Raw genomic sequence first — 27,131 nt, 5'->3', positions numbered from 1 at the left:
AACATCAAAGGAGCATTCACATCTCGTGAAAAGCCACCACTAGGATCATCGGACCACAAAACAATACAACTGCTGCCTACTTACCGTACAAAACTTAAAGAAGGAAAAATCATTCAAAAAAACGTACAAGAATGGACACAAGACAATATTCTCAAACTACAGGGATGTCTGGACTGCACTGACTGGAATTTGTTCAAAGAGACCACTTCAAATCTGGAAGAATGGGTCGACGCAGTGACAAATTACATCAAATTCTGTGAAAACATGTGTGTCAGTACTAAGAGCATCAAGATATACCCCAACAATAAACCATGGGTCACTGCAAAAATAAAACGGGAAATAATCAAAAAGAAAAGAGCATTTATGAGTGGCGATGGACAGACAAGGAAAATTGCTCAACGAAATCTCAACGTCGTTCTTGAGGAAGGGAGGAGAAACTACCGCACCAAGCTGGAAGACTCAATTAATACAAGTGACATGAGACAGACGTGGGGCATCATGAACAAAATGGCAGGAGCACAAGTCAAATTTAAAAATAATCTTGCTACAAGAGACGAAAAAACATTGGCCAACGAGTTAAATGATTTCTATTGTCGCTTCGACACGAAAGATTTTAATTATCTAAGACTCAAAGCCCTTGAGGATGTCAATGTTAACAACTGCTTAGAATTAGCGATTACTAAAGAGCAAGTTTGTAACATTTTCAAAAACGTCAACCCAATGAAAGCTGGTGGGCCTGATGGAATAAAAGGGCGAATCTTAAAAGAATGTGCTGAACAACTAGCTGAACCTTTCCAAGATATTTTTTCTACTTCATTACTAAACCATGAGATACCACCTGTGTGGAAGTCATCTATAATTGTACCTGTACCAAAGGTTTCCAAACCAAAGGAAATGAATGACTATAGACCTGTTTCACTTACTTCCATTGTGTCTAAATGTTTAGAAAAATTGGTTAAAATGTTTCTTCTGAATGATCTTTGTAATAAGTTAGACCCTTTACAATTTGCTTACCAAAAGGGTAAAGGTGTAGACGATGCCATCCTAAATATTTTAAACTGTGTCTACAAACATCTGGACCAACCGAACACTTATGTAAGATTGCTCTTTATGGATTTCTCATCAGCTTTTAACACTATACAACTTCATTTACTCATTGAAAAGATGAAAGCGTTGCAGATTAGTCCATACATAATACTATGGGCTAATGAATTTTTGACCCAGAGAGCTCAGAGGGTTAGGGTAAACAATGTTATATCTAATGAACGCATAGTTAACACAGGGGCGCCCCAGGGGGCTGTAACATCGCCATTGTGGTTCATTTTGTACACCAATGATTTTCAATCCGATAGTTATTGTTGCTCCTTCACAAAATTCGCTGATGATGCGGCTCTTCTTGCCCTGCTCTCGGAGAGCTCAGACGTAAATGAGTATTTCAAAGAACTAGAACACATTGAGGAATACTGTAAAGATAATTTTTTATTATTAAATGTAAAAAAAACCAAAGAAATGATAATCGATTTTCGTAGGGACAAGAAGGGAAATGATATTGTTTCTGTAGCTGGAGAAACTATTGAAATTGTGCAAACCTTTAAATACCTTGGTACTATCCTAGACAATAAACTAAATTTTACTGCAAATACTGATTATATCAGCAAAAAAGGGCAGCAAAGATTACGACTACTAAGAAAACTGTCCTCGTTTAATGTTAGCGAAAAGGCCTTGGCTATGTTTTATCACGCTCACATCTGCAATATTTTAAGTTTCAATATCACTGCCTGGTATGGCAATCTGAGCATTAAAAATAAAAATAAACTTAATAGAATCCTAAATGCTGCTGGCAAAATCATTGGCAAAAAACAAACCCCATTTGGGCAGTTGTTTGAGACAAACATCTATAAAAAAGCTAACAAGATCCTCGAAATAAAGAATCACCCTTTGTGTCAGGACTTTGTGATTTTACCATCACAAAAGAGATACAAGACACCGATAGCAAAGACAAACAGACACAAACACTCTTTTGTTCCCCTGGCAATCAAATCATTAAATAAGAACAATCTGGTATAAACTTTGTCACATGTAAATTATGAGTGAGTCTGGTGTGAATGTACACTTTGGTTTCTTATAGTTATAATGTTTTTTGTTTGGTGTAATGCACAAATTGTAAGACAAATTTCCTTACGGATAATAAAGATTATTATTATTATTATTATTATTATTATTATTTGCAAGCACATGCAAGATTTTACATCTCCATTACCGATGGCTCGTATACCAAGATGCTCTGAGATATATATATATAATAGAATCTTAAATAGGACCTCAGAGAAGTGGACTCCAAGTTGTACTACGATGTCCGTGATTGCGCTTTCCTTTTAATGGCCTCCATGTCATCGCAATTCTTGGTAAGCGTAGTTCATTTTGTCAGAGAATATGTCCCGCAAACCTCATGCGACGCTCCGTCACAACCTTACTAAGGGGTCTACTCCCAGTTCGGCATAGGATTCCCTTGATTGAGACCCGATCTCTATAACTGACTCAGTGGCGTAACTAAAGGGGGGGATGGGGGGATAATTTTAAGATCCCCCCGGGCCCACACCTAGGGGGGGGGGGCCCAAATGGGTGTCCGAAATTTATTTGTAAATACATAAATTAATATATTTGAATGACAAATAGTGTCAATGGGTGTCTTTTTTTTCAACATTTATGGAAAAAATTTATAACAAAGACTAATCCTAGATCTAGGTCTATCAGTACGTTGACTTTGTTGACATTTTAAAAATATTTTTTCCCACAGTGATCAAAGTTTTTTTTTAAAAGTTAGTTTTACATTTTAAACTTTGTTGCCACCAATAAAACTGCATGATATACAGCGAATTCCAGGTATCTTGTTACCTTTACTAATAATAGAGCTAAATGGCGAGTATTTTATGGCTAACCTTGAAGCAAAATTTACAGAATCGAGTATAACAGATCCAAAAGTTATATAATGCTAGAATAGTCCATTATTCGGGTTTGGCGTCTATAATTTCAGAATTAAACTTCACACTCGAGTTATTACCCCTCTATTCATCTTTCCTCATGGATATGAAGAGAGTTGGAAAATATGATGTTTACGTAATTTGTGATAATATTCAAGTATTTTTAGATTAAAACCTGAGAGTGTCTTATTATTTGTGAAGAGTCTTGTGTCGTAACACGAATTTCGCGGGGCCAAGTTTGGGTAGGGAAGCGAATAATAAGTGAAATTTAAGAGTTTGTATTACAAAATAAATTCGTCTATGCATTTTATTCATTCTTTACTATTCTTTAATCAAAAAGCGTTGATTTCTTCTGTATGTTTTTTCATCGTTTGTCTTTATGATGTAAGATCTGGGTGATGAATGTTTTTTTATTACAACTGCTTTCTGCCATGTTTGTCCTAGACGAACTCTCCGACAGAATAATATTTTACTTTGCTTTTCATCTGTCGTTCGTTGAGTAATGTCTCTGCATTTTCAGCTATCGACGGTTTCAATAGTTTGGGATCAGTTGGAATGATTCCCTGAGTCTTCTACTCGTCAGCAGTTGTGATGGTGAATACGGCAGTCCGCTTATCGAAGTATTTCTATACTCGAGCAAAACGAGATATGGATCTTTCCCACTTTTGATTGCTTTGAATACTTTTGCTTTCGCACAAAACATAAACAACCAACAATGATATAATATCATATAATATTAGAACAGAATCTTCTTCATGCAGTGAAAATATTTTTTGCCTATCTGGAATTCTGGTCAAAGCTGCTGCGCCCAATTACTATAGTTCAGAAGAAACTACAAAAGTCTGGACTGCACACACGGGAAGCTGCTGAAGAAATTAGTACCCTTTCATGCTTTCTGCAAAATGATGAGAAACTGACAAAAACCCAATCTATCGAAAAAGCAATAGAAGGTAGTGAATACTATGGATTCCCTGTAATCAAAACAAGCAGAAGAAAGAAAAGACTTAATGGGAAGTTGAGTTCTAATGTAGGACTGTCAATAGAACTGCAATTCAAACGTGTTGCGACAGAAATGTTGGGCAGATTTCATATGGAGATGAAAGGCAGATTCCAAAGGCTGGAAAGAAAATGGATACCTTTGGGTTTCTTCTTGAACCAAGACACCTGTTAGATGAAGACACGCTTATGACAAACTGTGCTACTTTTCCTGTTTGTATGATGAAATAAATGGCAAATCGCTTTTTCAATGATGTCATTGATGCACGAGCACTTTTCATCAACAAACCAGTAATACAATCACCAATAGACATATTGAGGAAACAGGCTTCATATGGTAATTACGTGTGCTCAAACCTGGCATCCTCCTCCGAATACTGCTAACTCAGGCCACTTCCATTACGTCATGTGAGAGATCATTCTCAAAGCTCAAGTTCATCAAAAACTATCTCAGGAGCACAATGACGCAAGAAAGGCTTATCATGGCTTTAATGTCTGTGAAGTCACAAAAGTATCGATGTAGATCAGTGGTTCCCAAACGTTTTTGTCTCGTAGACCCCTTGCCATGTTTTTTGGTTTTTGGTAGACCCCCTGCTTAACTTTCAAATTTTTGCAAATTCAACATTGTTTAAAAATAATTTCTATTTGTACAAAAAGCAAAGTAAAATTCCCCTCTCAGACCTTGTGGTCTATAGGGCAGATGATGTAAAGATAATCTGTTTCTGTGGACTACAATTATCGAGGGTGTCATGTGGCCAGCACAACGACAAACCGGCTTTACTTTTTTCCAACTAATGTCAGGTACCGATTAGAGCTGGGTGGACTCAGAGGCGCCCAAAAGATCCCGAAATTAAAAATCCAAGTCTTCAACAGGATTCAAACATGGGACCCTCGGTTCAGAAGCCAAGCACTTTACCGCTCAGCCAAAACGCCTCCTAATTTCTATCTCTAGTGAATTGAAAAGTGAAAAAAGTAATTTAAAGCTACATATTAGAGATTTTAGAGAGCTCTCTTTTTTTATTGATAAAATTCAAAAATTCAAAACCATTAAAATAGCAATATGTATTGCTGGAATCTCCAAACACACTGGCCTTAAGTATCATTGTAGAGATTTTCGCAAAGAGTTTCTCGTGTATTTCTTGTGTTTCACGTGCTGCGAAGATGTTATCACTATCGGGAGAAAGAGAAAAGGCGAGTAACTGTCGCCTCAACCAGTAAACTTCGAGCAGGAAGGGCTCATTAGTCTTGGCTGGCTACCCACCTAGCAGAAGTAGAACTGAATTCAAAACTCTCCAACCTTGCAACTCAAACATGGGAAAGGTTTTGTGGGTCAATCCTGAGGAAAAATAAGGAGCTGCGACTCTTGTGCAGTTTGCAGCACACATCACTACATCCTGTCAGAACCTGTGACGCTGCTGAGCCCAAACTTATATAGGCCTATAGCGTTTGCAAAGAATTACATATGAAGCTTTTAATTGTATAACTCATGCCACCGAAGCAACCTTGAACTGTATTGTTGCTTAAAGAAATTCTTTTAATAATACTAGATGTAGGTTTTGTGTAAAACAGTTTTTAAAACTACAACAGCTGGTAAAAATCAATGTTTTACCTATGGAGTTTTCCGCAATTTGCTATAAATAAGTAAATTTCACCTTTCAGACATTGTGATGATGTTATGGTCATCTATTTCTTTGGCCAACGGTTATGTCATGTGGGCAGAACAACGACCAACTGCCTTTACTTTTACTAACATAATTCAGGTACCCATTAGAGATGGATGGACTCAGGGGAGCCCTAAAAATCCTGAAATTCAAAATTCGCCGAGATTCAAACCCAGGACCCCAATTACGGAAGCCAAGCGCTTAACCACTTCCAACACACCCCTATTTTGCTATATGTGAACAGATATTGTAAGACTCACAAACCACCATCTTCTCTACATGATGTTGAATAGAAATTTTGTGGGTCTATTCTGAACTTTATCTTTGAATGTTCAAAAGTTTTTCAAATCTATATATTTTTATCTGGGTCATATTGTCGAAGATGATCCTCAAGCGTAATTAGTTTCATATTGTCATAGAAAAGGTAATCGGCAACCGCTTGGTTGACAAGGAAAGAATGAAAAATTTTAAATAATCAACGCTGTACAGCCTACATTTATTTTTGTTAAACATTATTTACATAGAGACAAAATTAAGTTATTTTAATAAATATTGAAATTAAATACAACAATTTTTCGTTTGAATAGCAGGATAAATATTCAAATGATTAACTTAGGTACAAATTATATCTAGTGTGAAGAATTACATTAATGAGATGTAAAAATTAAAGTCACGACCTGCTTATATGAAATCTTTTATCATAGACCCCCTTGGACATGTCATAGACCCCCAAATTGTTTTTTCAATTTCATAGACCCCTTTGAAGTCTTCGTAGACCCCTGGGGGTCTATATAGACCACTTTGGGAATCACTGATGTAGATGATGTTATATTATAGATTTCTTTGCTGCACAGAATGCACGACGTGAAGCGATATCAATTGAGATTTGTCACTTGTGCATTATTTAACTAATAAACTACGGTATTATTCATTAAAAGTGTCCTAATGATTTATTTTTGTTAAGTTTACAGTTTAGCCTACTGATATACTGAATCAGTTTGATTTTGGGCTTATATATTTTTGCGTACATTATCTCATGTCATATGTCGAATGTCAAAATGCAAGGTTTTACAGTTATAATGTTACAATATGTGGCGAGGGTGGGGAGAAAAAAATCCCCCACCCCCACCCGAAAAAAAAAATCCTGGCTATGCCCTTGCTATATGTAATATATAGATGTATGTCAATTACTATTTCAGATAAAATGCGAACAATACTGGCCTGAGAAAGGCACTCTTCATTTTGGGAAAATTAAAGTAAAACTATTATATACAGAAACATTTGCAGACTTTTCAATCAGAAAGTTGGAACTTATCAAGGTCAGTTATAGATTAGATCTAGACTCTAGATCTAATATTATACTACTCTCTATTATCTATACTTATATATTAGGGTATTAGTTTACGTGACTAGATACCAATGTTAGATAGACATCTAAATCTATAGTCTGGAACTTAGTGTAGAGACTTTTTTGTCTCAGACTCAGGAGTCAGACCCCTTGGCCGTGGCGCTTGCCATGATTTCTGGCAAATTCCTAGAAACGCTAAATTAGGTTTCTCTTATATTTTCAGAATATGCAGAAAAAAATGCAGATTACAAATATGCAATTTGATTTCCTCGGAGATAAATAGTTTTTAAAATATATATTTTTTAAGTTTTATTTCTTATTACCATATATTGTCATTGGAAATACGCCATTTTGGTTTTAAGGCTTAGTACTAGACTATCTCCCTTGAATTACTTGCCAACTTTTTTCTGTTGCTGTTTTGTCTTTCTTTCTAGCAGGTATTAGATCTAATATTAAAATTCATTTAAAATGCAAACAATCTTTTGTACTTAGAAAAATAACTAAAAATCGAAATTAAAATCATGTAGTTAAAGTAATAACAACAAACCAAAAAATTAATAGAAAAATAAAAAAAATAACTCTAAGCCTAACAAAATATCTTTTATTGGCAAAATAAAAGTAATTAAATAAATAGATACCGGTACCCTGACTTTAAATACATGAAAATAATGGACATAAAAATTGTTATTTAATGATGAAATTAATGACATGCAAAAGAAAAATGTGGTATCTTTTAAAAAATGGGTATATTTCTATGTATTTTTATGTAATAAAATACAAAGGCAAGAAAAAAAATCAAATAGCCAAATAGATCTAATCTGAATATATTGTAAGATGAAATATTAATCAACACTTAAAAATTTAGGCTAAATCATCATACTCCAAGCAGTGGATTTGGCAAAAAAACGGTTACATGTGGCCTCTTGTGGTACAACCACATCAAAGTGATTACCATTTGTATGCAATAGTGTTATATTGCAGCATATATGGTTGTCTGTGTGAGATAGTATATATGTGTTTACATCATGAAATAAAGGTTTTAATAATAGCCATGAGTATTTTGTTTTGTTGTGGTTTGGTGAGAATGTATAGATGTCTCTTTGCAGTAGTGTAGCAGCTGCAAGCATTTCTGCAGATTTGTCCCATGTTTTTTTCATCAGCTCCATATGCTGCTGTTAAAAAAAATATGGTAGCTATAAGTACAAGTTCTTTATCCTTCTCTTATTATGTACGGTAACTTATAATTATATTGAATGAAAAACAATGCACAATATAAGAACAAGCAATATCTACAACAAGGTAGAGAAAGTAATGATAGGCTTGAAGAGTGGAAGGGAACTGCTTTTATAACAGATTCGGGAAATGTTACAATGGCATCACAGTTAGTAACCTTGTGATGGCTCCAAATAGGGATGGGGCGATGAAAATCAAAGGCTTTATCAAATCTCTTTAATGAGATGAAAGAGCTTCAAGATAAAAATACTATGTCACTACTTCTGTGGACCAAATAGGGGAGGGGGACTAGACTCTATGACAATCAGAGTGTATTTGTCATACATAACTACTTCTTGGTGTAACTACTTATAGACTGCCGGCCAACACGATATGATCCAACCACGGGAGTTTTTGTCGTACATAACTATCTGTACAAGCTGGCCGACATTATAGGATACAACCAAGAGAGTTTTGATCGTGACATGGTTTATGTTGCATCACGTTTCAGTCTTAGTCTCATCCGACTGGACCTCAGTTGAACTGCATGTCGGTGAAACGAACCGACAAAGAAAGCGAAGAAGGATAAATTTTGACCAAGTAAAACACCGTACCTTGCCCTTCTCCCTTTATGAGCATACCAGCGATCCTAGCAGTAGATGACCTATTATGACCACGGCGCCGGCGAAGCTCCGAACAGGGGAAGGTGATTACATCACACCTAGTTCTGCCGTAAAGACAAAGATCGCGTGTGACGGCCGGCGCAGCGAGGGTTTAAAGGTACGTAAGAATAAATGGAGACAATCGCCACCTGTACGGTACGGCGGGAGAGAAAAACTTGATTTGGACTCCGTAACGGAATGTAATACATGGGCGCTAGTGGATCCATGTGAAGAGAAGGGTTGGTAGGTGGAGTCGCTACCCCCCCCCCCCCCCCCCACACACACACAACTACACATCTTAAACAAATTTAGTGTAATAGGTGAGGATTTGTTTTTTTTTAATGAACTCCGAAAGTAAAGATGCATAAATTATCTAAATAGTAGTGTATATGCTTCTTACCTGTTTCTTTATACATTGGCTTTTGTTCCCCACTCTACGCAAAGCAAATTTCAGATTGTGAAACATGATAGTTTAACAGGTGCTACGTAACGTTTAACAAAGACGTTCGTGATCTAGTTACACTCGACCTATCCTCCCTCCAAGAGAGGTGGAGCCAGAGGTAGTGGTAAGAGTTATAAACACAGACATTAGTCCTATCTGATCATAAAACACACGCCAAAAAATCTCTGGTAGACAGTAGACTCCACTCAGAAGACCTTACGGCGAAAGAGAAAGGGACACTGATCTGAGTCAGCTTCATAAAATTCTTTCTCTTCGTGGTGTGATTTTACGAAAATAGAGAGCGCTCAAAATTCGTTAGAAATGTATAGATCTAACTGTAGTCTTAATCATCAACAGATAAACATAAAAGTATTATTTCTTATAGTAATAAGTTTCCCGTACTAGATCTATATCATTTATTGTCATTGCTCTAAAAAGATCACTAAGTCATAATGCATAATTTTGTTCAAAAAAAAAAAAATTAAACATAACATGTATATATAGATGCGTGTTTCATTTCATTTAATTCATGCATATTTGTTTTTTTTATTTTATCATTATTTCGCTTTGCTTGGTGAGTTAATATATTAATTATAGATCTAATTGTTAACATATATTTTTTAATTAATAATTTCATAAGTAGAAAAAAAGAAGAAACAACAAGTTCATCAATTTATTAATAACATTTTATTTAGACCTTCATTTCAGTAAATACACTTAAAAAATCATAAGTTGACAGCATAAGAACAAAAACTCTCTTTAAAAAAAGTTATTGAAAGTTCAATATAGGTAAGGGAGATAAATATTGTTAACAAACAACACGGTGGTCGGCAAAGGTATCTGCGTATCTAAACTATTACCCTGGTTTTCGCTAGACCCCCTGCTGAACTTGCAAATTTTTGCAAATTCATCAACATATTTTAAAATAATTTCTATCTGTAGTGAGCGAAAAAGTAATTTAAAGCCTAACAAAAATGTTTAGAGATCTATCTTTGTTATACTATAGATAATAATAATATGGCTTGTCTTCAAGTTCAAAGATTAATGAGGCATACAGTATTTCCCTTGGCTGCGCAACCCCAGCTGTGACCTGCATATTTTGCCACATCCAGGGCAAGCATAACCATTATCCGCAGGTGGTCGATTTAGATTTTCTTTTCGTCATCTGCGTTTGTCCTCGGCAGCAGATTTTCTTTTGGTCTCAAATGTGTATCCCACGGCCTTCGTGAGTGACCTCCAGTTGTCTCGTTCTGACGCCGCATGCAGCCAGGTGCTCTCTTCTATGTCAGCCAAGTAAAGTTGATGCCTAAGCTGGTCTTTGAAGCATTTCCGTGGGGCGCCTCTGTTACGTCGACCACCTTTTAGCTCACCAAAAAAGACTGCCTTAAAACCAATTCAAATAACAATTAATATGTATTGCTGGAATCACCAAACACACTGGAATTTTTTATTATTTTTTTATCAGGTTTATCATCCGTTGCTACGGATATTATGCTTCATATAGGAATTTGTTGTTCTATGAAGTAGTACTTCAAAGATTAAATATTAATTAATTAATTAATGAGCCTTATATATCATTGTAAAAGTTATTGCATAGAGCAGTTTCTCATGTATTTCTTGATCTGTCAAGTGTGGCTGTAATATAGAGTCAGTGGAGCTGTTTTCATTAATAGGAGAAGGGGCGAAAGTGAGTAACCCTCTTCTATATATGATGTCGAAAAAAGATTTTTCGGTCTATTCTGAACTTTATCTTTGAGTGTTCAAAAGTTTTTCAAATCTTTTTTTTTTTTGTCAGTCCGGCATCGTCTCAAATGATCCTCCAGCGTAATTGGTTTCATATCGTCATAAAAAGTCACTTATCCAACCTTTGTTTGACAAGAAAGGAATGAATCCCAATTTTAAATAGTCAACAATGTGTACATTTTACATTTCTTTTTGTTAAACATTAGTTACATGTACACAAAAATTAAGCTATGTAAATAAATATTGAAATTAAATACAATTTTTCATTTGAATAGCAGGATAAATATTTAAAGGATAAACTAAGGTACACATAATATATTAGTTTATGAAATAATTACATTAATGGGCTGTAAAAAAAATGTAAGTCACGACCTGCTTAAATGAAATCCATTATCGTTTGTAAAATGTTTTGTAAAATGTTTTACATGTTTCGGATGTTCCTTCAGAGTTGAAGATAGTTTACTTCCTAGTCCAAACCTCCCGCAGGACGACGGGGGATGGGAGTGGGCAGGATTTGAACCCTCGACCATCAATAAATCCGAACGACAGTCCAGCGCACAAACCGCACGACCAGGCAGCCGACATATATATATTATATTAACAATTAAAAAGAAGAGAGAACAACTAGAAACATATTGTATTGGCACCAAGTCAAAATTAAAAGACAATAGCATTGCTTTAAAAACAAGGAAGTATATATTGTTAATTCTTGGTATTTTTTAAGACACTATCTTGGGATTTCTTTGGAACATAAACAATAACAAAATAGTAACTTCTTCTTCTTCTAGCCAGCTTTATTGCTGCTGAGCTGTGAGCTCTTTTGCAGACTATGCCAAGGAAAAAAAAGTGTGCTGTTTTCTTCAGTTGTTCAGCACTGCCGTACAGGGTGTTGGTTATGTTGGGCTGTAGTGGAAGTAGGGTCTGCTTAAGGTGGATTAGGGAGGGGCATTCAAAGAGGATATGGTTTACGGTTTCAATGGGGTGGGCGCAGTGTTTGCAAAGGGGGAGTTGTGTGGAGTTTATTTTGTTCAGGTGGTAATTTAATAGTGGTGTGTGTCCTGTTCTTAGTTGGAAGATTGTAGATTGTTCTTTGCGGGGAGGAAGTTAATACCGTCCAGTTTGTTAGGCGTAGTCATTGCTTTGTACATGGCTCTGCCTGTGTTTCCTGATGCCCATTGGTTGAGCCACTCCTCTTTGTGATTGTTGACTAACATTGACCTTAGGGTTAGGTAGTAAACAGGTCTATCTGGTTGTTCCATAGATGAACCTGCCTTTGATAGCTTATCTGCCTTTTCATTTCCCATGATGCCAATGTGTCCAGGGATCCACTGTAGTGTGATATTGATATTTAATTTTGATATCATCTGATGGATTATCACAATGAGTGTTGTCAACTCTCTTGGGCTGTTTGAGGTGCTGCTGTTAAGTGCTTGCAGAGTAGATTGGGAGTCTGTAAAGACAACAATATCTGATGGTGGTTGCACTCCTTCATATAATTTGTTTGCAAAATAGTATTATAGTAACAAAGATGGCTGACCCATGAACTCCTTCAGGATTACCATATTCTACTAGAACTAGATAATGTAGAATCTAGAATCTATATTGCTTAACTATATCATCTAGATCTATAGGCCTAAATGATATTTTATGATCAACTTCATTAAGTTAGGAGTCATTATCAAGTAGATCTAGATCTAGATTCTATATAGGTCTATATAGACCCCCAGGGGTCTACGAAGACTTCCAAGGGGTCTATGAAAGTGAAAAAATAAATTGACCTTTAACAATTATAACCTTGTCATATCAATATATTAATTTGTTCTAGCAGTCAGATTTTGAGTCTTATTAATAGACTTAGGACTAGATAACACAGGTATATCTAGATCTAGCATATTTTTTAGCTACTAAAATGAAAACAAAAAAAAAAAACAAATCTGAGAGAAAACCCAAGATTTAAGATTACAGCAATAACAAAGATGGCTGACCCGTGAACTCATTCAGAATTACTGATAGGCCTAGATCCCTTGTGATAAAAGCCCTTCTAGATCTAGATTATATCTTTACCACACTCAAAACTATCGGGCTGTCCAAAGCACTAGATTTATCTCTGCATTGCTAGATCTGAATCTTTAAATAAAATGTAAAGTCAGTTAAACTGTTATGAGACATGGAAAGTCATGAAAAGATATGGAAAAACTGCAGACCTTCACATACAGTTGCCTACGCCATATATCAGTAATTAGATAGGCGTAGCTCGAAAAGATATCTACTGTCAACTTGTGGGAAAGAACTAAACAAAAACCCATAGATAGATAGGACAAATCCTGCAAAAATCAAGTACCAATGTTGCAAGGCAGGCACTTGATTGGAATCTGCAAGGAAATTGGGCAGGCCCAAGCAATAGTCATCAACAAAGCTGCGGATACTGGAAGGCATTCGAGCAGATGAAGAAAACTGCTTAGAGCCAAGTTTGGTGCAGAGGTGTGGTGGTGGCCCTTGGGGAATTCACAGAAATAAGTCAAGTATATTCCAGATACTGTTTTTGCCAATCGCTCTAACCAATATCACAATCATGAATATGTTTACTATTTGTACTACATTCTGTGCTGTTGAACTTATAAGTGCTTTATTTTTTATTGTCATTGTTTTTAATTGGTCTATATTTAAGTACATTTAATGATACTATTGATTACAGTTAATTGCAACACATCAGAACACTTAAAAATGTCTAATTACTTTTTAGAACATAATAATGTATAGGTATTTGAAGATTGTCATAATTAATAACTGATTTCATTAACTGGTGATTGTATTATCCCTCAATTAGCTTGTAAGCCTACTATGTTAAAACAATAATTATAAATTCTACTTTCAGAAAGATGAAATAAGTCACAGTGTAACTCAACTCCACTTTCATTCCTGGCCAGACCAGAATGTGCCGTCATCTCCATGGGGTCTTTTAGAATTCAATCACAAAGTCTCATCCATTCAAACCTCTAAACCTATTGTCGTCCATTGCAGGTTAAGTATTGTTGATGTCTTGTTATGCTGCACTCGACATGTTTTAGAATTACAGGAATTTCTGTTATTTGATAAATAACTAAAGCAACACATCTAGCACTTTGTTTAATTTAGAGACCCTTAAGGATAGAAAACTAAATAGTAAAGTAGCAATTATACATAAATAAAAAAGAACCATAATCTTCAAATACAAAAACAAAACCTAATAAAATACTCAGAAAAATACAAAAATAAAAGCACATTCCTTAAATTGTTTCATATACCAGGATAATTTTGTACAAATACTCCATCTTCCTTAGAGCTATTTAGCTTTAAAAAATATGCTTTTTAAATTAAAAAAAAACATTTTACGTTACATTAAATACACAGTTTCATAGGGAGTAGGATTTAGATAGCTATAGATACTCTCATTAGCATATTGCAACTAAAACAGATGTGAAAATAGATCAATAACTAAAAAAAAATTAAAATGCACTAACATACTTTCCCCAAAAGACACATAACACACCCCAGCTATTGAACTAAAAAAATGCATATGCCAAGACAATGAACATATATTTTAACTTAGTAATAAAAACAGAAGAAAACTATTGAACATAAACATAATTTAGTCATTCTACAAGCATTCATGATTTTTGTGAACAAATACCAGTAAAGAAAGAAATACTTATGAAAAAAATTGAGCTTGAGACATTAAACTATATTCTAATCACTAGCCAAGTACCTAACCAAAACAATCAATAACTTTAGAACAAAATAGAAAAAGATGAGTAGGTTTGAGTACAGAGATGTAAAATGAAAACATACATTGAAATGTGAGTCTCAAGGTGGCACCTGTCAATGAAGGAGGGATTGCTAATTGACATACATTGAAATGTAAGTCTCAAGGTGGCACCTGTCAATGAAGGAGGGATTGCTAATTGACATACATTGAAATGTGAGTCTCAAGGTGGCACCTGTCAATGAAGGAGGGATTGCTAATTGACATACATTGAAATGTGAGTCTCAAGGTGGCACCTGTCAATGAAGGAGGGATTGCTAATTGACATACATATTTATTATTATTTCAGTTTAACTTCTTTTCTACAAATTCACCTCCATATTGTAAAAAAAATTTTCACAAGGCGTTTTCCAAACATATTATTCCTACATTTTTTTTAACAGTGCTGGTGTCGGTAGGACTGGAACGTTTATTGGTCTGTGTGATTTGATTGACCAAGCAAGAGAGACTGGATGTGTTGATTTCTTCGATACCTTGGTCAGGCTTCGACAAGACAGGATGTGGATGATACAGACAGCGGTATAAATTTAATATATTTATCTTTGTGTATGTAATTATACAGCACACCTCCCTGTCTCTTTTAATATATAATTGCAATTTCAGTGTTATAAGTGGTTTCCCTGCTGATTATTTAAGGACTAGTCTAAGATCCATCTGTGCAGCTAGCTGTTAGTATTAGTAAAAAAGCTCAATGTTGATCTAAAAATCAACATCTTACTCAAAACTTGGTCTTGAGACCCTCTTTTTATTTCACTTGACTTCGCTGTAAGTGTAATAATTTGTTTGATTAGTTACAATGTCAACATAAATGACATGAAATAGGTACCAGTAACTAAAGCCAGAAAAAAGCCTGATAAACCTGTGTACTATATATACTATTGTACAGTAAAGTGAAAAAACAATATTTGTTTTGTCTTTCATAAATTATCATCAAAACTTATTTTGTTAAAACTTCTTGCACAAAAAGGGCTGCACCAAAATGTCACACACCAACCTATTGATTGCTTCCAATGGCTTGTGTCTCCAGTAGACTCAGACTACCAGTCCAACTCCTGGCCTTCATGTTTAGCTCAGATAATAGATCTGCGGAACTTTTTTTTTTACTAACAAAAGAAGGATCAAAATAGTAATTGGCATTTAAACCAGTAAACTTTGGACAGGAGAGGCTTGTTAGCTATGTCAGGCTAGCCACCTAGGAGCATACAAATTCTGAATTCAAATCTCAATACCCAATCCTGAGAAAAACACCCTGGCAGAACCTGCCATGAAGCTTATTTCAAACTGTATCGGCACTTGCAGTGCCTTTGGAAACATGAGCTGCATGTAAAAGAGGGAACAGCTCTTGGGACAACATTGTTCCAACCATAGCTAACGTCCAGGTATTGATCTCATTTATATGAGATGATCCATTGTTGCTTTTTGCTATTTAAAGCCAATAGCACTATTCTGTAAAATTTTGTTACATTGTTTTAGAATTAGATAATTTTAAGATTATCAAGTTTGGTGATGTTTTAAAGCATAGTATAGGATAAATGGTGTTAAAATTTGTTTATCGCAATATATTCATTTTTTTTAAACTATTTTATTTATAATTGGTTAGCTATCTAGATAAAATTAAATATTTTCCTAACTGTGTTTTCCAGGGAATTCTGTTGTATTGATCCTTGTACTATTGATCTGTTAAATATAGATAGAACTAATTAATTTCAAAATATGTTTTTTGCCAAATGCATTTTACAGGAGCAGTATATCTTTCTTCATAAAGCTGTCCTGGTATCTTCCTTGTACTTAGGGACTTATAATGAAGCAAATGAATTTTATGAAAAAGCTGGTGAACTTGGTCAAAAAACGTCATCTGGAAAAACAAAACTGGAAGAGGAATATCAGGTAATATGTATTGTTATTCCTTTGTTATGTAAAACAAAATGAGTCAAAAAGATGAGTATGTTTAAAGTTATACAAATTTACATGAATTTAATTTTGACCTATGTATGTATTGTTATCATGCACTCAGCCATAATCTAATTTTGAAAAAATGACAATCATATTGGTCAGATAAATTAAGATTGAAAAAATTCCTAAAAATACATTAAAAATAATCTAGAATTGAGAAGAGTCACTGAATATTATAACTTACCAAAATTACTATCAATTAACACAATAAATAGGGCCCCTGTTTCTTTTCTTGAACTAAAAAAACTTGTATTGAATTTACGATTTAAGGTTATGAACATAACATCCTTTGCTACTTATAGTACCAAAACAAATTACGTAGATTTATTATTGTTTAGATATAAACATGTATATTTTAAAATATATATATATATATTTAAACTTTCAGAATATTTGTAGCACCTCTGCTTACTTAGAAAGTGATTCCAATAATGTGGCTGAATCTGAATCTGAAGAAACCAAAAATGTTTATGAGAATAGTGCTAGTGTTAAGACATCAAGGAAAAATAGATTTAGTAACATTCTTCCAAGTAAGTTTAAATTAAATTGCCTTCTTTGTGATTTACAATAAAATTAAATTTAGCTACAACATTTCAATGAAATTATATATTTTTTAAATATTGCGATAAAAAATATTAAAATGACATTTTAAAATTTAAATGTTTTCCTAACAGAATCTGACTACCGTGTTTTCCTGGCTAGTGAACCAAAAGATTCTGGAACTTACATTAATGCAGTATTTGTTCAGGTGACAATTTTTACAATAACTTTCTTCTTTTGTTGTTTTTAAATGATATTAATAACTTTGTTTAATACTATTGTCTGATATACTTCCCCAGAAGAATTTTTCTTTTTGAATAGTGTTGACATTTGTTTTAAAAAAATCAAACAGATGCATAGGGTACATAGATTAAAACATCATGTTCAGTCACAGAAGCTACTTCTTTTTTGAAATTAAAATAATTGTTTTGCAATAGTGATAAATGTGATTGGGAGTAAGAACTTTGATCAAATTGGCAATTAAACCTTCTGTTAAGCTTGTAACAGTTTTTCTTATCCTCATGTTAAGTAGAAATCTAAAAAGTATTAGTAACTAAAATTGTATCAAAATAGTTTGAAACATTTCTTATGTATCTTCTCAGAATTTCAGACACAAAGACCAACATATTTTGACACAGCTTCCCATGCCTCAGACACTTGTAGACTTCTGGAGAATGGTCACTGAATATAAAGTGTCTCTTGTTGTGTCTTTTGAGTCAGATACATCAGCAACAGATGAGGCAAGTTATGTAAATTTATCAGGACTAATATTATCTTACTAAACGTAAGTCTTTTTTTAAGTAAAGCTAGTTTTAGTTTCACTTTGATTTTATTCTAGTCACATTGTTTCCATTGGCAAAAAAAATGTTTACCCATAAGATCTTGTAGATAGCTTTTAATAAGCTTACAAAAAATATCTTATATCTCAAATTTTATTTCATATAACATTTAAATTCCCAACAATATATTTGTCTCCCAACATGATTTGTTGAGTTTCAGACTTTCCTTCACAAATAATGATCATTACAGGACAGCAGGGAATAGCGGGCTGTAGGATTTGAAACCAGGACCATTGAGACATCAGTGCAGAGTGCATACAACAGGACCAGGCATCTATCTGCCCACAAGACTGCTAGATTTTTTATTTTTGAAACAATCTAATGGAGGTCTACTAAATGTGTTTAGCTGAATGAAATTTGGAATGCTTTATGCCCAGCTAGTGTAATAATAATATTATATAAAGCTCCTTTAAGGATGTTTCTTCTGTCATTTCTTGTATTGATCTAGTTCTATTTCTGACAGTCTGTAGCAGAATATCTCCCCAGCAATGAAGATCAAGTCATAATGTGTACACCTTTCAAAATTAGTTCAGCATATAGAAAAGAGACAGACTTGTGGGAGGAAAGAAATCTGACAGTTCATAAAGTAAGGATTAAATGGTATTACTATACTTTAATGTTACTATTCACACTTTGAATCAACTGGTGTGCATGCTGTTCTCTATAAAAAAATTTTGTTTGGCCTTCTGATATATTTATGTATAATTATAATAATCAAATAAAAGCCATTAAGCTCAATTAGAAAGCTTCCACAATTGTCCTAACCGTTAGGGGTCAGGCATTTGAAATAAGCTATAGCCACTGTAAAACTACTTTTTTTATAGTGTGGAAATGCTTTGTAAAAAAAAAAAACCCACCTGATCAGTCAATTGGGAAGTGATTGCTTTTGGAGCTCTTCTTCTCTGTCATTCTACCAGTGACAGTTGAGTAGTAGCAAATGTTGGAGCTTTCACCAAAATGATAATCTATTCTCTCTCTCAGGCTTATTGTTAGTAAGTCTTTTGGTATCCTAATGCTATCTTATCAACATGTTTATTTTAAGAAATCAGAACATCACAAACTAGTTCATTTAAAGAGCAAGTTCACTGACCTAGATTCCAGAAAATTACTCACTTTCATCAAACAATTGAGATCTTATGATGCCTCTGGTAAAACAGTTTATATGTGCAGGTGAGAAAGTTGATAGCCCTAATGACTGAGATTTATAATATGACAAATTGAATATATATATATATATGTGTGTTAGTTTATGCATGGTTGTGAGGTATATCCTGTCTGCTTACATCCTGTGCTGCCCTGCAGGAGGATAGAGCTTGGACATAGTCTTCATTTCTGAAGGAAAAAAAAAGCTTGACTTTTAGAATCTTTTTTGAAGTAAAGCATAGACTCTGGGTATCATTAACCTCCTTAAGTACTTAATTATCAGATCAATTCACTGAATAATTGTAGGCCCCTATTACTTTGTAACTTGGTTTAAGGGAAAAGGTCAGTAACAAAAAGTAGTAAAAAGATTGAAGGCTTCATCAAATGCAGTTAAAGTCTATCACAAATAATAGCATTGAACACTTAAGTTATTGTCAAAGCTAAAACCAGACCCAGATGCTTAAGGAAATCAATATTATAATAAGGACATCATATTAAAAATACTTGCCAGAAAGGCGTAAGAAACCAATTCAATTTACAATACTAGTTTTAGGAAAATACTGATGACCAAAACAGACATTTGTAAAACTTTTTACAAAGATTACATCAAACATTGCAGACTCATAGAAAATCTACCATTGAGAACAGCGTAGAATATATGAACATCAGTTAAAGAAGGTGATTGAAATAAAAGGATTTTACTTTCATGTATGAGTTTCATGTATGTTTAAACCAGAAGATATATAATATGGCCTCATTATATAATGGCCATGCCTGCAATGAATTTAAATAAATATGTATAGGGTTACCAGATACTTACACAGCCAGAGGAAGATAAAAAAAAAAAAAGGACAAAAACATACAAAAGAGGACAGCTTAAAAAAAAACTAGGATTGCATTGCATTTTCTAAAGCTTGACAGTAGATCTAAATCCTTACAAACACAACAACATTATCAAAATATTTCACAGAAAAAGCAACTTTTCTCAGTAGTTCATCATTGGTGCAAATATAAATTATATGTTCAGCTCTGTACATGAAATTTTCTTTGGATGACTGGTTCTTTGTGAAACAAAAAAGTATTGATGGAAAGTTTTTTTTTTTTTCTGTACTGCTCACTCTGTGTTGATCAGCAGATACAGACTTGCATTATATTACGAAATGCAAATGAAAAATTTACGTAACATAAGGAGATCTATGTAAAACATTTCTTTAGAACAGCCTAGAATGTATAAACACCAGTTAAAGAAGGTGATTCAAGAAAAAAAAAGGATTTTTCTTCTATGTATGAGTGTGTTTGTTTAAATCAGAAGATATAAAGGATTGCTGAATAATATGTCCCTGCATAAAACTATTTTGTGAAAGCTGGAGATTTTCTCAATTTAGACCAATGCCTGCTGGATATTAATCTCAGCAGTGATAGGTAGGCCACATCTTCTGAATAGAAGACTCCTGCATCTCTGTGTCCTGTTTGTCAATTAAAGAAAGGGAAGCGCTCTCAGAAAGTCCTCAACAATTGACCCTGCCATGTGAGAGTTGGAAGCACATAAAAGAGCATCATGTCCTCACTCTATGAAAACTGGCACACGTATTGCAGAGGACATTTAAACAAATATTGTATTTCAAGTTACTCACTGAGAGGAACACAGCACTGAACGAGTTAATAATTAAGAGACCTATATAATAGAAATTATTCAATTAAAGCCACTAAACAAGTGGTATTTATATTCAATTAAAGCCACTAAACAAGTGGTATATTTATATATCCCATGTCTCTCTCTTTTTTTTTATTAGTAATGTGCAGTTTTGTTATTTATTCTAGAAATGGTGCTACCTACAGTGGACTGATTTCTGTTTTGTGCAATCTTATGGATAGACTGGACAATGATATGTCTTGTAGTATACCCATTGCAGTAGGTTTGATAAAGTCTGTCAGACCACAGGCCATATCTACATTGGTAAGTAGTGTATTGCATTTTGCTCACAGGTGCTTGATTACACATTTAGATTAGAAAGTAACAAAAAATACTTAACAAAATAGCCATCACATATAAACTATAATAATTTGTTTATTGATTGGAGAAATAGAAAGTTATCTCTAAATATCTTTAGTATATTCATCTATTAAATTATCTATCTTTTGGTAATTTATTCATTTATTTTCTATTCTTTGACGTGTCTAAGGGTCTGTCTATCTGTCTTTCTATTCATCTATCTGTCTGTCTTTCTATTCATCTATCTGTCTGTCTTTCTGTTCATCTATCTTTCTTTCTATTCATCTATCTGTCTGTCTTTCTGTTCATCTATCTTTCTTTCTATTCATCTATCTGTCTGTCTTTCTGTTCATCTATCTGTCTTTCTATTCATCTATCTGTCTGTCTTTCTATTCATCTGTCTTTCTATTCATCTGTCTGTTTTTCAACTTTCTTTCTTAGTGTCTTTCTTTCTGAATCAATCACATACTAGAATCAACCAGATCTGCCAATAACCTTTGATCTAAAAATACATTTATATTGTTATTTAATAATTTTTACTATTTCATACTAAAAGGTAAACACATGGGAGAAGATATGCTTAACTTCTAACTTGCAATATTTAAATGTCTACAATCAGTTTAATTCAATTACATTCCAGGAGCAGTACAAATTACTGTTTGATATCCTCCTAAGGTACACAGAGAACTCTAGTGTCTATGGTAATGTTAGTCTGAAAACACAGAAGACTCCATAAATTGAACTGGATACATACTCATACTCTAAATTGTTCAGGTTTATGACATTGGAAAATGGTTGTAAATTGGATTCTGCCTTTATATTATAGCAGTCAAAAATAAAATGTATTCTACTCAAATAGTGTTTATTTTAGTATGTATATAACCAAATTTTTCAATAAATTAAGCTTGCACATTTTTTTTTTTTCTATTCTTTTTCTTGTAACAATTTTTATTTAAAAGTCACTTGCTGTCACTTAATATTAACAAGAAGTTTTTTTTTTGTTATACCTTGAAATGTTATACTCAATGAAACATCAAACTTTGTTGTACATGAGAAATATAGTGGGATTTAAAATGTTATAGGACCTATTGCTAAAGTCTTAGTAAGTAATTTGAAATAAATAAATAATTTGGACATTTTTATAACTAAACAACATTGTTCAGTCATTCATATTTTAACATCTTTTCAAGGGGTGGGAAAATTATTTTTTAAAAAATTCATATTATTTTTATATTGAATTAGCTTTGAAATTTATTTATATATGTGACAATCTTTAATTATATTTATATGAAATTCTAGTAATTAGACTTTCTTTGTTAGATGAAGAAGATATTTCCTGTAAAATTCTTTATTTATTGTTTTACAATAATAAAAAAAAACAATATTGTATGAAATGAATTATTTACACATTCAGTATGACAATTGTCATTCACCTAAACATATTTCTTACTAAATGTTGAGATATAACCCTCCAAAAAATGTTTATTTGTATTTCCACATACCATTATTTCAAGCATAGTTTTGGCTGTACAATTCATGACACAGATACTTCATTGTTTTATATTAGTTTGAGATTTAGTTGTTGTAAAAGAGTGTAAGTAAAGTTCCCCTTTTGGACCTTGCGACTTATAGGGCAGATGATGTTAAGGTCATCTGTTGCTAGGCCAATAGTTAACGAGCAGGTTGTCATGTGGCCAGCACAATGACCAACCACCTTTACTAGTCTTCACCTATATTCAAACCAGGACCCAAGGTTCGTAAGCCAAATGCTAAACTACTCAGCCACCACTCCCTGTGTTGTGGTGAAAATATCTCCAGCAATTTGATCATAAAGTAACTCTTGATGTAGATTTCAGTTAAAAAAAATGCTTTTTTTTTTAAACTTTATTTATTTCATTAGTTGTTGTTTCTGGGTTTATATCTTCCACTTTGTTTGATGATTCTTTGACACATATTAATTTTTCCTGATGTAGACGTTTATTTTTATTTTTTTTATTGTGATTTTTTGGGTCAAGTTAACAAGCGTCGAGGTCATGTTAACACTAGGACTTAGAGAAAACACGAGCTTCATATTTTCAAAGGACACAATGTGAGGATTCTCCTAATGATACAGCTCTGTTTTCAGATCTGCCATTGTGTGCTGATTCTGCTGAAACCTTTTCGAAAACAATTCATCTGTGAAGAATTTGTTGGCAGTTAATTAGTAGATTAATTGTGATTTTAGGACATGAAAACATCATTGTATTTTAAAACATATGTTTCAAATCATTTCTAGATACGCATTTTAAAAATGAAATGATGTTACTATTCGCCTCACAACCTTGATTAGTTAATTTGTTGACTTGAATGACTTAAGTGAATGGTATTTGGTATTGTGTCAGGCGGAACCAGTGCCCTACCTGACATTCATTCTTGGACCGCAGTTTGAAGTCTCCCAAGTGCTTGGCAAGTGTAGCAAACTGCTGAATATTAACTCTTTTTCTCCATAATTATTTACCACATTCTGGTGGAATCAACACTGGTATCGTCAGTTAGGAGAGAAAGAGTTAAGTGAAGCCATTTCTGTTACATTTATTTGATAGAATGCCAAGGTTATTGTGGCCAGATTTGTTTGCTGAAGCTCTAAACGTTATTATAGTTGTTGTTGCTACCTTATTGTGTTGTACTTTTCAGAAATATTTGTTCTAAAATGTACATTAGCAATGTCTAGTTGAAGAATTGAAGTGCTCTGCAAAAGTTCAATCTACTCGATATTTCCGTAATGACAATGATGACAATGATTTCCATAATGACAATGATAATATGTTTTCCTTTTTTAAAAATAGCAACAAATAGGGTAACTGTTGATGTACTCTTTTAATATAACACATTTTTAACTTATCTCCCCCCCCCCCCCCCCCCGAGACATTTGATATGGTCCCTTCTCCGGGTTCTCCCCACCCTCATTTGTTCAATGATTATGTTTTTCACATTAGCTTGTCATGTACTTTATTTTTCTGGTTTTTAATGGTGCTGAAATGATCATTGTCTGCTGACATTCTGCTGTAAGTTTATCACCTGTTTCTATTTCTTTTGTAATGGGTATATAAAGTATGCATTTTACTAGGAAATCGTTAGAACTCTCAGACAAATCATAAGTAACAATCAATATTTGTACTATGAATTAATATTAAGAAACAAAAAAAATACTGTACCACACCAGCCACTGATTTGTCAAAGGTTATAAGTTTTACTTTTGTTTGTTTTTTTTAATAATATTTTTCATATATTACATAGTACTGTAATTTACAGTTTTATTTTTTTATTTTAAATATTGTCTCACTTTAAACATTTTTTATTGTTTTAATAAAGTTATATACCCCCAACAGGGGAATCAAAATGTTAAGTCATTCCAAGTTGTTTGTTCTTGCTTTGTCAGCATCAGATGTGGCAACATTGAGATCTAAAATGCCTTTGCATGGTCACGTAAGATACTGCACTCATCCTTAATCTTCGGAATTTTTTTTTTTAGGTACCTGATATTTTGACCTTCGTTTAGGTGTTGGGGTTTACGTTCATCCATCAACTCCCACTTGTAGGCTACTCAATGCAACTTAATCCACTGTTTTATTACGTTCCTTATAGCTACTTAATGTAAACTTATTAATAAACATTATTTTGTTGAACAGGACACTAAAAATTACCTAGTTCGTTTTGTTGGTTTCTGGAGTACAATGGTCAACATCTTTACTTTAGTGACATTACAGAGTGCGAGAAATGCCAAAGTTCCAAATCAAAAGAATTCAAACTCTAGAACTTTAGTTTGAGAGAGCCAAGCATCATGTCACTCGATCATCACCCCCCCCCCCCCCCTAAAACATACATTTTACCTTGCAAGTAATTTCTGAATCGATCCGCACAATTTTCGGGCTGACAGGAGTCAATTCAGTTTAGTAGACAAACAAAAAATCTATGAGCATTCTAAACAGAGGTCCCAAAATTGTTCAAGAGCGATATAAATAGTAAATTATCCCTGACCTTGCGACCTAGGAGTCTGATTATTTGTCATCTGTTTTATTGCCGACGACTAACTAGGGCGCCATGTGGCCACTACAACGACCAACCGCCTCCCACCCCCCAAAATAAAGTTGGGTACTGTCAGGTTCTTGTATTCTTGTATTTATCAAATTATTATTATATATTTCCAATGCAAATATTTATTAATATTAAATATTATTTCAATTTATATTATTGTTATTATTTTCTGAACTTATAATATTTTGGCTCAAGTTCAGCCTGACAAGCACATCATACACATAGGCCTACAGTTGTAGATAAACTAATCAACTAAGTGTATGATGTAAATAACAATAAAATTTATTCTTGTGATATATTTACAAATGACTGATTCATGATGACTGATAATAATAGTATGAAATATCAATATGTAATAATATGTAATCTACAATGATCCAGTTAGTCTCCTTAGATAAAGAACATTCATATAATTATGAAACACATAGTATATTACCTTAACTATAATAAGTAGTTCAATGGATCACATAGTCCTTCAATCTCAAAAACAACAACTGGTAATATATGCAGATCTAGCCTCTAGATCAGGTACTGTCCACTGACGACAATTCCAAAAAGTAGAAGTTCATAGTTGACACTACACCATCAGGTCTGACCACTGCAACCCGCAGTCTGGAATCTTGAACCTCAGACTCATGTACAAATCAACGTGCACACCAGACGACCAACTGAGAGAAAGACCTCAATCCTGTAGACTGTAGACCTAAAGTTGTACTCTCAATATAGAACTGAGACTGAATAAACAAATCTTGACACTGAGACTTGACACAGAGTCTAATATATAGACTTGACACTAATACTTGAAATAGAGTCTTCAACTGAGACTACGACCAAAACTTAGTCTTGACGCTAAAACCCTATAGAAGATAAAAGAAAGGATTCTTCTAATCATCTATATCTAGTCTAATTATAGACTTACAAATACGAACGAATTCAAAAAGAAAAACTATACAATGAAAAATAAAACTCACCCTAAACAGGGGTCAGGATAATCCAACAAGAAAATGTCCAAGGCAAATGCTAAGGCTATCCAATAACAAAAACCAAGGAGAAATTCAAGAGCTCTCAAAACACGTCTATCTGTACCAACGTACAAAACAATGGAGAGACTGTACTAGACGATAAATGACGCAAATCACACACACACTAAATTTACGTCACTAGAAGTTGTGACAAGCAACAAAAGCTCAGTCCTCTAGTCTACACAGAAAATATTAATAATGTAATGACGTCATCAATATAGTGATCAACGCCGCACTATCAATTAGAGAACTAATTCTACTATACAGTTACATGGATAACTGCGACATTCCCCCTCCTCAACGAACTGGCAATTTTGAAAAAATTCCAGTTATCATAAAAACTGCAAGAAAATTCTCCAGAAAATCAACTTCACCAAGATCAATACTACAAATACGTTTCCAAGAATTACAAAAAGAGACCTCAAAATCTCACTGAGAAAAAACAACTGAGAAATCCTCAACAACCAATAATCATTATGATTACCTCAACAATAAAAAATCTTCATTATACACTTCAATAGACAAAATAATGTTTGTCTCAAAAATTTACAGTTAAAGTTACAACTGTTTGCATGTTACATAGTTACATTATCAAATTTGATCAATATCAAAATTAATATAACATAAGTACATGATTGCTCAAATGAATCAAAAAAATTATACAAGTCTTGAGCATACATCAGCAAAAACATTTAATTCTCCCTTCAAATGGACAGAATC

At 33.6% G+C, this 27,131-nt stretch overlaps 1 protein-coding gene across 2 annotated transcripts in view; it reads left to right on the top strand.

Annotated features, from left to right (window-relative positions):
• The window catches only part of LOC106072345 (receptor-type tyrosine-protein phosphatase epsilon-like), a 60,677-nt gene extending 35,137 nt beyond the window's left edge, over positions 1-25,540 (top strand). For both annotated transcript variants that reach the window (XM_056028848.1, XM_056028847.1), the window contains 11 exons: positions 6,838-6,957; positions 13,921-14,066; positions 15,231-15,366; positions 16,588-16,734; positions 17,189-17,330; positions 17,475-17,548; positions 17,943-18,080; positions 18,643-18,765; positions 19,222-19,349; positions 21,144-21,279; positions 21,956-25,540. In XM_056028848.1, coding sequence (XP_055884823.1) covers positions 6,838-6,957; positions 13,921-14,066; positions 15,231-15,366; positions 16,588-16,734; positions 17,189-17,330; positions 17,475-17,548; positions 17,943-18,080; positions 18,643-18,765; positions 19,222-19,349; positions 21,144-21,279; positions 21,956-22,051 — 1,386 coding nt within the window. In that variant the 3' untranslated portion in view covers positions 22,052-25,540. The remainder of the gene's footprint in view (positions 1-6,837; positions 6,958-13,920; positions 14,067-15,230; positions 15,367-16,587; positions 16,735-17,188; positions 17,331-17,474; positions 17,549-17,942; positions 18,081-18,642; positions 18,766-19,221; positions 19,350-21,143; positions 21,280-21,955) is intronic.
• Positions 25,541-27,131: the final 1,591 nt, after the last annotated feature.

Source organism: Biomphalaria glabrata, chromosome 5 (genome assembly GCF_947242115.1).
Source record: "Biomphalaria glabrata chromosome 5, xgBioGlab47.1, whole genome shotgun sequence".
NCBI classification, from domain to species: Eukaryota; Metazoa; Mollusca; class Gastropoda; family Planorbidae; genus Biomphalaria; species Biomphalaria glabrata.
The sequence above is the reverse complement of the archived record's forward strand: the minus strand, read 5'-3'. Positions and strand labels throughout refer to the sequence as shown.